The 13,347-nt window shown below is 37.4% G+C and overlaps 1 protein-coding gene across 1 annotated transcript; it reads left to right on the top strand.

Moving 5' to 3' along the window:
• The first annotated feature begins 416 nt into the window (after positions 1-416).
• On the top strand, positions 417-11,350 carry LOC133724114 (calmodulin-binding transcription activator 3-like). Its single transcript, XM_062150868.1, has 13 exons — positions 417-686; positions 2,452-2,571; positions 3,495-3,610; positions 4,590-4,678; positions 4,887-4,929; positions 6,304-6,508; positions 6,670-6,759; positions 6,946-7,262; positions 7,521-8,033; positions 8,213-8,904; positions 9,427-9,985; positions 10,122-10,445; positions 11,098-11,350. The coding sequence occupies exons 1-13, from the start codon at positions 647-649 to the stop codon at positions 11,200-11,202; spliced, it is 3,213 nt and encodes a 1,070-aa protein (XP_062006852.1). The 5' UTR covers positions 417-646; the 3' UTR covers positions 11,203-11,350.
• The last annotated feature ends 1,997 nt before the right edge of the window (positions 11,351-13,347 follow it).

The following is a 13,347-nucleotide window of genomic DNA, read 5'->3' as shown; positions in this document are numbered from 1 at the left end:
GGCGGGGTTCCCCGTTTGCTCATTCTTAGATGGAATGAACTAGCTAAGAAGGCCAACATAGTTTAGACTTTAGACCCACCAAACCAAGATCACGATCCATTTCTGCCATACACGGTTTGCTTGAACATTCTGCTTCCTCTGCCCTATCACCCATCACCTTGCGAGGTACATTTAAATATTTAATACAACACCCATAAGAAGTTAAGAACAGCAAACGCCCCCTCAGAAAATCTAGGACAAAAAGGAAGAGGGGAGGCAAAGTCCGAAACCGAGTCAATTTGACCGCCCCAAAAAAAAAAAAAAGATAAAAAGAAAAAAAAAAGGGGGAATTTGCCCTGTATGGACGTCAAAAAAGGTGGGCCAAGGTATATAATGGTCACCCTCACCCAGTGGCCTTCCATCTGTGCTTCATTTCTACCTTCCTCAGAAGCTTCCTGCTTTCTTTTGGCTACGACTATTTTCGCCCAACTTTCCTTTTACTTTGAAATCGCACAAGGTGTTTTCTTCCCCAATCTTAAATCTTTAGTTACCTCAACCTTCAGATCAAAGGCCACCGCGTTACAGGGACGTGTTGGTCTTATCAGTCATCTGGTTGGTTGGTTCTGGGAGTGAAAAGACTGTGATTATTACAATCCACAACGAGCTCATGTCGGAGACCAAGCGCTATGGTCTTGGAAATCAATTAGGTCAGTTCGATGTTTTTGTTTACCGATTTCGTAAAAAGTTTAGTTCTTGTGGATTTTTGTGGTTTTGGTACTTGTTTATGTGAATTTTTGATTGAAATTGAATTCTGGGTAGGTGTGTTCTTGTCTTAATTTCAGTGTTAAAAGGTGGGATTCACTAGTAATCGTATTTCTGTGTTTCTTTGTATTATTAATATTAATTTTTTTTAATTTTATTGTTATTATTTTATTTGTCAACTGAAACAAGGTTACAAGTATGATTAGGAGTGTTCATGGGTTTGATCAACTGGATTGAATTTGGGGCAGGAAGTAGGAGGAAAACTCTACTAGAAAAACGAGTATTATATGATATATTTGATGAAAGGAAGCTTGATGTTGTTACCTATGGGTGTCAACTGGGCAAGCATCCCTGATTTAGGCTTCAGTTTGCTGTCAGTGGGAAGATTTGCGTCTGATTTAAAACCATAACCATGCTCATTCTCTTTGATTTAACCTTGACAATAACTCCCTTTTCTTCAAATTTCATTCCTGACCCGGCGTGGACTGTTTTTTTCTGATCAATGTAAAAACTGAGCTTTGCCTTGTGTCGACTATGACAGCCCCATTTAGGAACATCAATCTTTAGTACTGTGGACTGTTGAACTATCAAACTACAATGCTTGAGTTATGCAGGATGCATAACACTAGGCTTTGCTTATCCTCCTTTCGAAAGAAAGCCTTCACTTTGACAAAAATATCTTGATCTTTATATTTATACAAGGTTGTGGAAAAGAGTAATTAATCTAATGCGGCCAAGTAACTTTGTCCAACTAATTTAACTCTACTGTTTATTCAAGTTTATGTCCTGTCCAAGTACAAATTTGAATAATATACGTCAATGAACTTTGGGTAGTATCATGAAAGATCTAACTATCTAAGATGACAGCTTCCTAGTAGCTATTTAAAATGATAGCGCTCAGATCCATCTGCAGCTTTCCGCTTGCATATCTACTCAGCACTTGCACAGCTTCTGTTGCGCAGCTAGGTCTGGGTTGACTCAGTATCGATAGTAGCAAATAGCTCTTACTAACTCATATAAAAAAAAAAAAAAACTGCTTTCACTTCTTTGGAGTTGTCAAGTCATCCGCTGGGTCATTCCCAGCCCAAAGGCTGGCCTAATTGGCGTGGCCTGGTTTGGAAGAGATTCACACAGAGACACTCTTGCTATTCGGGATGCTTGTTCTCAGAAATAAATTTCAGGAAATACAACAATGAACGTCCAATCTTCCCAAGTGGCTGTAGAGTGACTGTATTTTCTCCACCTGCCCCAGGCATAGTCATGGATGGCTAAAGGTTCTACTGCTTGTTGGCCTTCCTTAATGATATTGAGGAAATGGGGTGACAGATCTTCCAATCTTCCTTTAAAGCCTCAAGACATGAAATACAAGATGGATCTTAGAGTTAAGAGCAACTATATTTTGTATGCTCCAGGGACCAGTGTTTGTCAGTCTTGGAAACGGACCAAAGTATCTGACAGCCAGCTTCAAATGGCGTCGAATTGCTACTGTAACTTCCCTATGGGCTTCAGCCTTCAATAAACTGGAAAAATAATTCTCATCTCCTGTCAGTCAGAGTAATGGTTTAACTTTATAATGACTAAAAACATTCATCTTGTAAATCATCTTTCTCTTTTACTTCTAAATTGTAAAATCATCAATTATTTCATGCTAGGTTGGTTTGATTATCTCTTATCTATGAATATTTACTAATTGTGATAAATTGGATGCAGATATTCAGCAGATACTTTTAGAAGCTAAACACCGATGGCTACGCCCAGCTGAAATATGCGAAATTCTTCAAAATTATAAAAAATTTCATATATCTTCAGAGCCTGCAAGTACACCACCTGGTATTTTTTTTTCTTCTTTTTTTCAGCGGCATTAGATTTGTTGATTAATATTGCTTGTGATGTTCCTTTGCTGGAGGATTAACCAATGCTTTATAAAATCTTTGCTTGGTTTTGCTACATAAATTCTTATCTCTTCTGAAGCCTTGAATGGTATTTTCCAAATTTGGGTCAATCTACTTGAATGTTTTAATGAAAGGTGTGCTCTTGGCTCCACCTTCAACCTAGCCCCTACCCTTGTCCTCTTTCTTCCTAACAACAATTGTGGTCTGGCATGTCTTTCAACTGTCATATGTGATACTACTTGAGAAATTTGTCAACAAACGTTACTGGTTGATCAATGCCTCTTGAAACTGTGTAGATCAATGCCTCTTGAAACTGTGAGACATTTTTTTGCTTTCATCTTAGATTGTTCTATTTTACAAGATTATCACAATGCTTGCATATTGATAAAGTGTCTGAAATGCTTGGTAAAGTTTTATTGTGTATTTAAAAATAACTTGATTGAAATTTTATTCTAACTCTATATTCCATTTGGATGTGCTAGTTACAAGTCTGTGGAAAGTTAGCAACTTATCCTCTTAAGGTTTTGACTTGTAATATTATATGATTAAGGAGGGGGAAAGTTTATGCCAGTTGGTGTTTGTGTCAAGAATCAGTTGGGTCGGTTACCACATTCCTTTTGGCATTGCTCTTTGACATGAGAGCTGTGGTGTTCTGCATAGTTTACGGTTGAATAATATTGGGTTTCGATGGCATAAAAATTTAACACTTAAGACCCAACATTTGCATTTTTCAAGTTATGAAGTTATAAGTGCATTCATTTAGATTGAATGTGTATGCGGCTTGGTTTGATTTGTGTTGTTATAATGTCATTTAGTTTTATATGAAACCTGCCTTGATTTGACACACGTCATTTATTTTAGGTGGATCACTTTTTCTTTTCGATCGAAAGGTGCTGAGGTATTTCAGGAAAGATGGTCATAACTGGAGGAAGAAAAAGGATGGAAAGACAGTGAAGGAGGCCCATGAGAGACTCAAGGTAAGCATCAAATGTGATGTTATAGATTTTACACACATGTTCATATATAACAGATTTAATTGGATTTTGTTTTTCACCATTTAGCTATTTTCTGGTTACTTTATATTCTTTCCATAACCTAAGGAATTTGACATAAAGTTCAAAGACACAAAGACGAAGAGCTATGGTATGAAACTAACGTGGTACATAATCAGATGAAAGATGTTAGTGCAATTTAATGAGGTGGGCTAAGGCTTAGAGAAACTAAATTGAGTTCGTAAAGTATAACATGGTGAATGGGATTGTATTCGCTTGGAATTTGGTGTAAAACAAAAAAGTTCTATGTTAAGACCGATCCGCTTGTGAGTACTTATCTTCATCTTGGGTGAACTTGAGATAGAGGTCGGTCATTTATCGACTCATCAAAGCGAATGAGTTGAGTTCATGCTCCTATTTCCTAGCAAGCGCTAAGCTTAAGCCAAACCTTGAGGCAGGTGTTAGGCTTGAGGTCAGTAAAAATCTTGCCATCCAAGTCTGACCAGTTCAAAGCCAGCATGTTGTGGCTACTTTGCATCCCTATTTGATGCAAACTTATTTAGTAAAAGCAGCACTTATACCAACTGAGGCAGGATGATGCTGATAGAAATTTCTGCTTAGAAAACAGAGGAAAAGAAAGTTGGCTTAAAGTTCATGAGGTAGGCGGGAACGTTTGTATGTTAAAGATTGAAAACATTAGGAACATGCTCAACTTTCTATGATTACTTGCCTTTTTGAAACTGCAAATTGTGTGGCATAAATTCTATTGAGCAGCTAAAAGGTGTGTATATAAGCTAGTTCTTAGAGCAGTTATTGGTGATCTTTCTCTGCTTCTCCTCTTGTTTTTCTCCTTTCCACAGACAGCCTTTTTAAATTTTTTTAGGCTTGCATCAAGAGTTACTTTGTCAGACACTCCTCTGTTCTATAGTTAAAGTCATCAAATAATAATTGTATATCCTTTCAGGCTGGAAGTGTTGATGTGTTGCACTGCTACTATGCCCATGGAGAAGACAATGAAAATTTCCAAAGACGCAGTTATTGGATGCTTGAAGAGTGAGTTTTAATTTGTATATGCACAATGTTATTTGTGGCTAAGCATTGCACTACTCTTTATGTTTGCATCTACAAGCATAATCCCGAAGGCTGCCTTCTTATTTCAACATGTACATTTATAAAAGTTGAAGAAGAAAATTGTACTAACCATGCTAATGAAATTGTGAAAACTTGTCATGATGTCTTACCTACTTGACCTCTCCTGCAGGGACCTCTCGCACATTGTTCTCGTCCACTACCGGGAAGTAAAGGTAATGCTTTATTCTATCATTTCATTGAATTGAGATCTTTGTCAGGGTTCAAATTATGTAGGAGTTGTTATTATAAGAAAGACCAAACATTGTATATGCAGTTACAATGCATACCACCAGGAACGTATCTTTCACTATGGTGATTTGGCTCCTATACATTATTCATGTTTGAATCAATGTCGAAAAGTACTAGTAAATTAAGCAGTGTGCGTTTAAAGGATCATAAAAAAGAAAAAGAAAAATAGATGTTCCCTCTTAAGGGTCTGATGAAGAATACAAGCAGAATATTTTAAGTCAAGATTTGGAAAGTAGTTCAAATATATCTAGGTTTTTATTATTAGGATTCTCATAATTATTAGGATTATTTCTTTAGGATCCCTAGTTATTCTAGAGTTATCTTAGCCTCCCTATATATAGAGGCCTTTGTAGTCTTTTATTGGGAGATTTGAGATTAATAAAAATTGAAAGCTGTTGCTTTTCTCCAGGTTTGTGTGATGCAACCTAACCTTAGTTGTGATGCCTAAGTTCTCTGGGTGTGATGCCTAGAAACCCTACTGGTGTGATGCTGGTAGTTTTATCCCTTTTCTTCTTAAGTTTATTATTCTAAAACCCTTTTCTTTCTAACAATCGAGACTGCTGCAAATAAACCCTAGTAGTATTGCAGTTCTTTTGCTACTTGTCCTGCATCAGGGTCGGCCTTGGTAAAAGTTGATCCCTTTGCTTGGACAGAATCAATCTCAAATAAATGAAAGAAACCTCATATTCTTGCAATCCAGTCCAGAACTAGTAATTTTTTTTAAGTCCCTATTTCGTTAGAAAGAGCAAATGGATGAAGGAAAGAGTTGCGAGGATTCATTAATAAACCAGATCACCTAATTATATTTTTCATTTCTTTTAGATTTTGAAGAAGTGGTTGTCCCTGATATACATTATAATCCAAATGACTGTTTACTTCTCTTTTTATACTGTACCTAGCCCAAAGTCCATGCTCCTTTGGTATGTTATTTATTCATTCTGTCATTCTAGAATAAAAATTTGAGGGTATTCAGCCATTCAAATATTTGATACTTCTGGGTAGTGAGAATTTGCTTATAATGATGGGAAGCTTGATTAAGTTTTAATTTAAATTCAATAATCGTACTCCATAATGTGCATGAGCTCAATGCTAAACCCGAATGTCTTATTAATGGACTTGGTTCTTATGCTCAGGCTAGCTAGCATTTGACAGTAGAATTTTGGTGCATTGTTTTGATCCTTTATGCACTTTAATATATCTAGTGCTTAGAATTGTGTAAAAAAAAAAAAAAGTATTATGTTAAGTAATTTTTTTTTTCTCTTATGAATATTCATCTTGAATTTTTATAATTTGATCAGGGAAATAGGACAAATTTCAATCATGTTAAAGAGACTGAAGGTATTCCCTATTCCAATGGAGCTGAAGAAATTGCCCGCCAGTCTGAGATGGAGAATTCTGTTTCTTCTAGTTTCAATCCAAGTAGTTACCAAATGCATTCTCAAGTTACGGACGCGACAAGCTTGAGTAGTGCTCAGGCGTCAGAGTTCGAAGATGCCGAATCAGGTGCTTGTTGTCCATGGACTCATGCATTGCTTTTCTGCTATAAATATTTTGGAACAATTTGCAGTTTGTTACAAAGTTGTTGATTGTTTCCATCAGTTGTATTCTTCTTCCACCTTTATCTTGTAGTTATTTATTTTAACCTAACATGATATGCAATGCAGCATTTTATAACCAAGCAAGTTCCCGGTTGCAGCCTGTGGCTGAGAAAATTAATTCTGAGTTCTCTGATGCGTACTATCCTGCATTCTCAAGTAAACTTGATTCCACAAATTCTTTTAGATAGATAGATATAAGATATATATATATATATATATATATATATATATATATATATATATATATATATATATATATATTGTCTTTTATCAAATTTTAATTAGCTACTATTTGTTAAATTTAATGGCATACTGACTTGATAGTAAAATTGTTGATTATAGATGATTTTCAAGAAAAGTTGTCAACCATTCCTGGGGTGGATTTTAGCTCACTCTCTCAAGCATATAAGAGGGAAGATAGTATTGATGCTGGAGATATCTATGAGCCCAGGAAAGATCGTGAATTTGCATTATGGGACGATATGGAAAACAGTGCTACTGGCATTCAATCTTTTCAGTCATCATTTTCAGCAACACATTCTGATACAATGGGAAGCTTTCCTAAGATTGAGACGATTGGGCATCTTTATACAGACAGTTTTGATAAAGGGCTCGTGTATGGGACTGAAAATAGACCAAAGGTCCAACAAAGTTGGCAGGTGAGAGCAGTTTATATGCATGTTTGTGTAACAATTTTCGAGGATGGTAGAGACTTATGGAAATCGGATGTTTCATTGATTAAGTGATTAATTTTATACAATACTTGAAGTAATAATTTCCTATCATTCTACATTTGTTAAATCGAGCATATTCAGAATGAAAGAATGTGAAAAGTGCTCCCTTATATATATTGCTATTACCTCATCAAATTCGTCTTTTTGAGTTCAATCGTTGACATTAATTGGGCATGCCAACAGACTTCTGAAGGATCATCAAACTGGCCTATGGATCAGAGCTTGCAATCACATACAGAATACAATGTCACCACTAAGCTCGATGAAGGAGCTGATACCACTGATTTACTCAAGTCCTTGGGGCCTTTCCTTATGGATTCAGACAAGCAAAATGACCTTCAATTTCATCTTTCAAACACAGATACTATTTCAAAGAGAAATGATAACATTGAGGGAAAAGCTGATCGCCCTTCTGCTATTAAGCCTCTGTTGGGATTCGATGATGGTCTGAAGAAGCTCGACAGTTTCAACCGATGGATGAGTAAAGAACTTGAAGATGTGGATGAGCCACAAATGCAGTCCAGTTCTGGAGCCTACTGGGAAACTGTTGAAAGTGAGAATGAGGTTGATGAGTCCAGTGTTCCCCTGCAAGTACGCTTGGATAGCTATATGCTGGGGCCTTCTCTTTCTCATGACCAGCTCTTTAGCATTGTTGATTTCTCACCAAACTGGGCATATGAAAACTCTGAAATCAAGGTAATCCACTATTTAATTTTCCGAACTACCAGCTCTTATATCAATGCAACGTTTTGACTGTACATCTGGTCTAGGAGGACAACCAGCGGATTGAAAAAGTGCTGTAGTGTGTTTCAGAGTTATATTATAGTTTCTCAAGTATCTTGATATTTCTCATTTATTCTTTTCAATTTATACAGGTTTTGATCACAGGAAAATTTTTGAAAAGTCAACATGCAGAAAGTTGTAAATGGTCATGTATGTTTGGGGAAGTTGAAGTTCCTGCTGAGGTTATAGCAGATGGTGTTCTTCGTTGTTATACTCCCATACACAAGGCTGGAAGGGTTCCGTTTTATGTGACATGTTCCAATAGGCTGGCTTGTAGTGAAGTAAGGGAATTTGAATACCGGGTAGCCCAAATTCAAGATGTTGATTCTAAAGATTATTACAGTGACTGCTCAAATGAAACACTCAGTATGCGCTTCGGAAAATTATTGTCTTTAAGCTCTACCTCACCTAATTGTGATTCAGCAAGTACAGCAGAGAATTCTGAGTTGACCGCTAAAATTACTTCTATGCTGAAAAATGACAATGATGAATGGGACAAGATGCTACAACTTACGTCAGACGAGGACTTTTCCTTGGAAAGAGTAGAGGATCAGTTGCTTCAACAGTTACTTAAGGAGAAGTTGCATGCATGGCTCTTGCAGAAGCTGGCTGCTGGTGGTAAAGGCCCTAGTGTTCTAGACGAGGGTGGCCAAGGTGTGTTACATTTTGGAGCTGCTCTTGGCTATGACTGGGTCTTACTGCCCACAATAACTGCTGGAGTTAGCGTCAATTTTCGTGATGTGAATGGATGGACGGCACTTCATTGGGCAGCCTTTTGTGGCAGGTGATCATCTTTAACGATTTTTTTTCCTGGTTTCGGCATTTACTCGTTTCCATATTCTGTATTACCGTTGTCCTGGGTTTGAAATGCGGCAAATGCCCCATTTCATAATCTACTGTTTTATCATTAAATGTTACAGTTTATGACTAAAGACAAACTAATGAATGAGAGAAAGAAGAAAGGAACTTGCAGAGTTATTGTAGGAAGAAGAAGTCAAATGAGGTTTTAAAATATAGGGTAACTATGCAGTAAATATTCTAGGGAGATTGGGAGAAACAAAGGAAGGAATCTTTTTCTCTAGATATGAAGTATCAGAAGAAAACAATTATTTTTGATAAAAGCCTCAACAATATGTCAAAGTGGTCGATAAGTTACGCAGAATTGCTCAAATATGACCAATCTCAGAATCTTTCATTTAGATTCCCCCCCCGCCCGAAGTCTTCATTGGAGACATTTTATGTTTGTTTCCGAGTTATTTGATTGGTTGGTCTGATATTCTTTGTTTGCTCTCTTAATATTTCTCAGAGAGCGCACAGTCGCTTCTCTCATCTCCCTGGGTGCAGCTCCTGGAGCATTAACAGATCCAACTACCAAATATCCTTCAGGAGAAACACCCGCAGACCTAGCTTCTGAACAAGGACACAAAGGGATTGCTGGATATCTTGCAGAATCTGCTTTGAGTGCCCACCTTGAATCTCTTAATTTGGATCTCAAGAACGGAAATTCGGCAGAGACTTCAGGAACAAAAGCAGTTTCAGGTTCTAGCAGGGATGGGGAGTTAACGGATGGGCTTTCCCTGAGGGATTCTTTAACTGCTGTCTGTAATGCGACACAAGCTGCTGCTCGTATTCATCAAGTGTTCAGGGTACAATCTTTCCAAAGGAAGCAGTTGAAAGAGTACGATGGTGATAAATTTGGATTTTCCAATGAACGGGCATTATCACTTATTGCACTCAAGTCACATAAGGCAGGGAAACGTGATGAGCATGTGGATGCTGCAGCAGTACGAATACAAAATAAGTTCCGTAGTTGGAAGGGTAGAAAAGACTATTTGATAATCCGACAACGGATTGTCAAAATTCAGGTATATTGCCTTAATAAGATTTTTTCTCCTCCTGTTATATTTTTCAGGCGTTGTTTCTTCTTTAAATTCTTGATTAAGCTTTGTTCCTTGTAACAAAACATTGTTGAATTTTGACTTTTATCTTGTTTCGTTATAGGCCCATGTAAGAGGTCACCAGGTGAGGAAAAACTATAGAAAGATAGTGTGGTCTGTCGGAATTGTAGAGAAGATCATCCTGCGTTGGAGAAGAAAAGGAAGTGGGTTGCGTGGGTTCAAGCCAGAACCTGTTACTGAGGGCCCCAGCATGCAAGTTTCATCCACAAAGGATGATGATTATGACTTACTGAAAGAAGGAAGGAAGCAAACAGAGGAAAGGCTGCAAAAGGCACTTGCTAGGGTGAAATCCATGGTTCAGTATCCTGAAGCAAGAGATCAATACCATCGACTTTTAAATGTTGTCACTGAGATTCAGGAAACCAAGGTAAATTAGAGCCTCACTTCTTCCCTGCCCTTTGGCCTTCAATGGGTTAATTTCTTTCTTAGTAATGAAGTATTTACTTCTCTATTGGTGCTCCTGTTCAACATATAAAGTCTAGGATGAGCTCTAACCAAAGAATATATAATATCTTTTAATGAATTACATATAATATGTAATCAAATGTTATTAAAAGATTTTAAAGTTGTCTTAATACTGCACTAAATCTTTTAGGTCATGCTTCTCTCCATTGCCCTTTTCTCTTCAAAACGTTGGTGCAAGTTGTTTAGGGATTTAGGTTGTGCTGCGTTTGTAAAATGACACTACTACAGCACTACTGTTACTACACACTTCACACAAAATAGTCTGTATGTATCAGGGAATGATGAAGCTAAACATGAAATACATAATTGAGAACCACTTTTAGGCATTAAACTCTTAGCTCTTTTAAAATTTTAAGTCTGATACACAAATGTTAATGATACTTTTGCTATCAAGAAGCCATATTCTAATTCACTGGATGCAAGAATTCTCATAATTGTGCAACCAATTATGCAGTTGACATCAGGGGTGCTAGTCATCAATGGTACCTTTGAATGTTTTATGTTATAGGGATCTGAGGGGACTCTTGTTTAATCAAATCTTATGGATGTTGCAGGTGCTGAATAGTTCAGAAGGGACATCAGCTTATATGGATGATGACCTCATAGACATTGAAGCGTTGTTTGATGATGACGTTTTGATGCCTACAGCAGCTTCATAGTGACATCTGGTTCACAAAACCCCCTTGTAAAATCTGATTTGTTAGTTTACTAGATAGTGTCAAGTATCAACAAATGGCTTTGGCTTTTAAATTAAATTTGTCTTGTTAATAGACCTGCAACTGCAATTTATATAACCATCTTTCTAAAGGCTTGTGGTTTGTCTTAAACTCTTGATGCTGTTGTATGTGTAAAAGAGTACTTCTATTTTTTTTTTAAATTTTGTTTTTAGCTCTAAAAAAGCATGGATAATGAATCTTCAGGCATCAAAATTGAGAATGTAACGAACTGAAGCTTTGTTGTGAAGGTAAAATTGTATCTTGGTTTTGTACCGGGTTAGAGCCAAATTTAAGATATGCACCAGCACCATTTTCTTTGCCTGGTCAAAGAAGATGATTTAAAAATTTCATGTAAAAACAACGTAACACATCTCAGAAAAAAAAGAAGGGAAAAAAAGTGCAACTCTACTGTTAATTCAAATTTTTTTTTTCCTTTTGTAGGGTTAGCCACAACTCAGGGTTGGCCCTATGTTCTTTCTTTTATTCTTATTTTCTGTAGGGAAAAATGCATAGACAGTGTCTGGACACTCTGAGGACTGTCAAAATGATACCTGGACTTTCAAACGTATCAAAGTGATACCTGGACTTCTAATTTGTTGTCAACGTAGTACCTACGGGGACTTTCCGTCACGGCTCAGTCAATTTTGACCACGTGGGACGCACATGAGGCCGAAAATGAGGGCAAAAAAGACTTTTCCACTCCATCAAAATCCTAAATGAATAAATTTAAAATTTAAAATAAAAACAGAATAATTTATTATATTGAAAATAAAAGATGATTAATTTTTTTTGCTTTTTCTACTAACCAAGATCAATCCAATATATTCTCAAAAAAAAAAAAAAAATCCCAATTCGATAGGTATGAACCAAGCCCACAACTCATACGCATCATTCCACCCAATCTTCATGTTCATATTCTCAAACCCAGAAAAAAAGCAAAAAAAAAACAAAAAAAAAACAAAAGAAATCCCAATTGTTCATGTTCTTGAACCCATTCATGAATTCATTCATTCTCTCGCAGAATCGTTTTTACCTCTTCCGAAAAAGAGTCCTTTCTCTCTCTAAAGTCCAAAGCTTGAGACTTTCTCTCTCTAAAGTCCAAAGCCTTCAACTTTTCGCTTCTGGGTATTCAAGCCACGAAGAACACAAGCAGAATTGTTAGGTAGAACGAAGAATCATCATCCTTTACCTTTCTATAAGTTCCATTGATTGTTCACGTATATTGGGTTTTCTTTTATTTTTTGAATATGGGTTTTTTCTTCATGATGATAATCAGTTCTGGTGTTCATAGCTAGCTGGGCTTTCATATTCATCATCATCATCATCATGATTCTATTCTGGTGTTCATAGCTAGCTGGGCTCTCCGTCCTCCTTCCTCGATCTCAAGTCCTGCTTTGAGTACCATCAAAGTTTACAGAGAACCCAATCCAAATCCAAATCTCAATCCCAATCCCAATTTCAATTTCGTCCTCCAAAATGAAGGACGGAGTCTTCTCCAAAATGAAGATCTGAAATCAGCGATGGAGTGCGCCGCTGATCCTTTCGTCGAGGTCAATTGCGTCGGCGTTGTGTGCCTGAAATCGAGGAGCTACGACTGCTCCTCCCAGCCGCAAACCACCAGGCCTCGCTCCAAACCCGTCTACAAGACCCAACCTTTACACAAGAACAGCAACTACCCGAACCCAAATGAACCCACAAATGAGTCCAACGATCGAAATGTGAGTGACGCATCACGAAAAGATGTGGACTTGATGGGTTTGTGCAAGGAGGGTAAGGTCGAAGAGGCCTTGGAGTATATGGGTCATGGCGTTTCTGCTGATTATGGTGTTTTCTGGATGTTTTCTGGCCATTACAGAGAAGCTACTGGAGTTTGAAGAAGGTAAGACCCAATTGGTGGTGGTGGTGGTGGTGGTGGTGGCCGTAGATGATCTAATGGCGGCTGTGGTGGTGGATGAGGAGGGAGGAGTGATTGGGTGCCCCATATTTTTTGGATGTTACTGGAGTTTTGTGACGATTTGAAGGTTGGGAGAAAGATTGAACAGTACATGAAGGGGGAGATATCGAGTTGAATGTGAAATTGATCGAAAT

Source organism: Rosa rugosa, chromosome 1, assembly GCF_958449725.1.
Source record: "Rosa rugosa chromosome 1, drRosRugo1.1, whole genome shotgun sequence".
Taxonomy (NCBI): Eukaryota; Viridiplantae; Streptophyta; class Magnoliopsida; order Rosales; family Rosaceae; genus Rosa; species Rosa rugosa.
The sequence above is the reverse complement of the archived record's forward strand: the minus strand, read 5'-3'. Positions and strand labels throughout refer to the sequence as shown.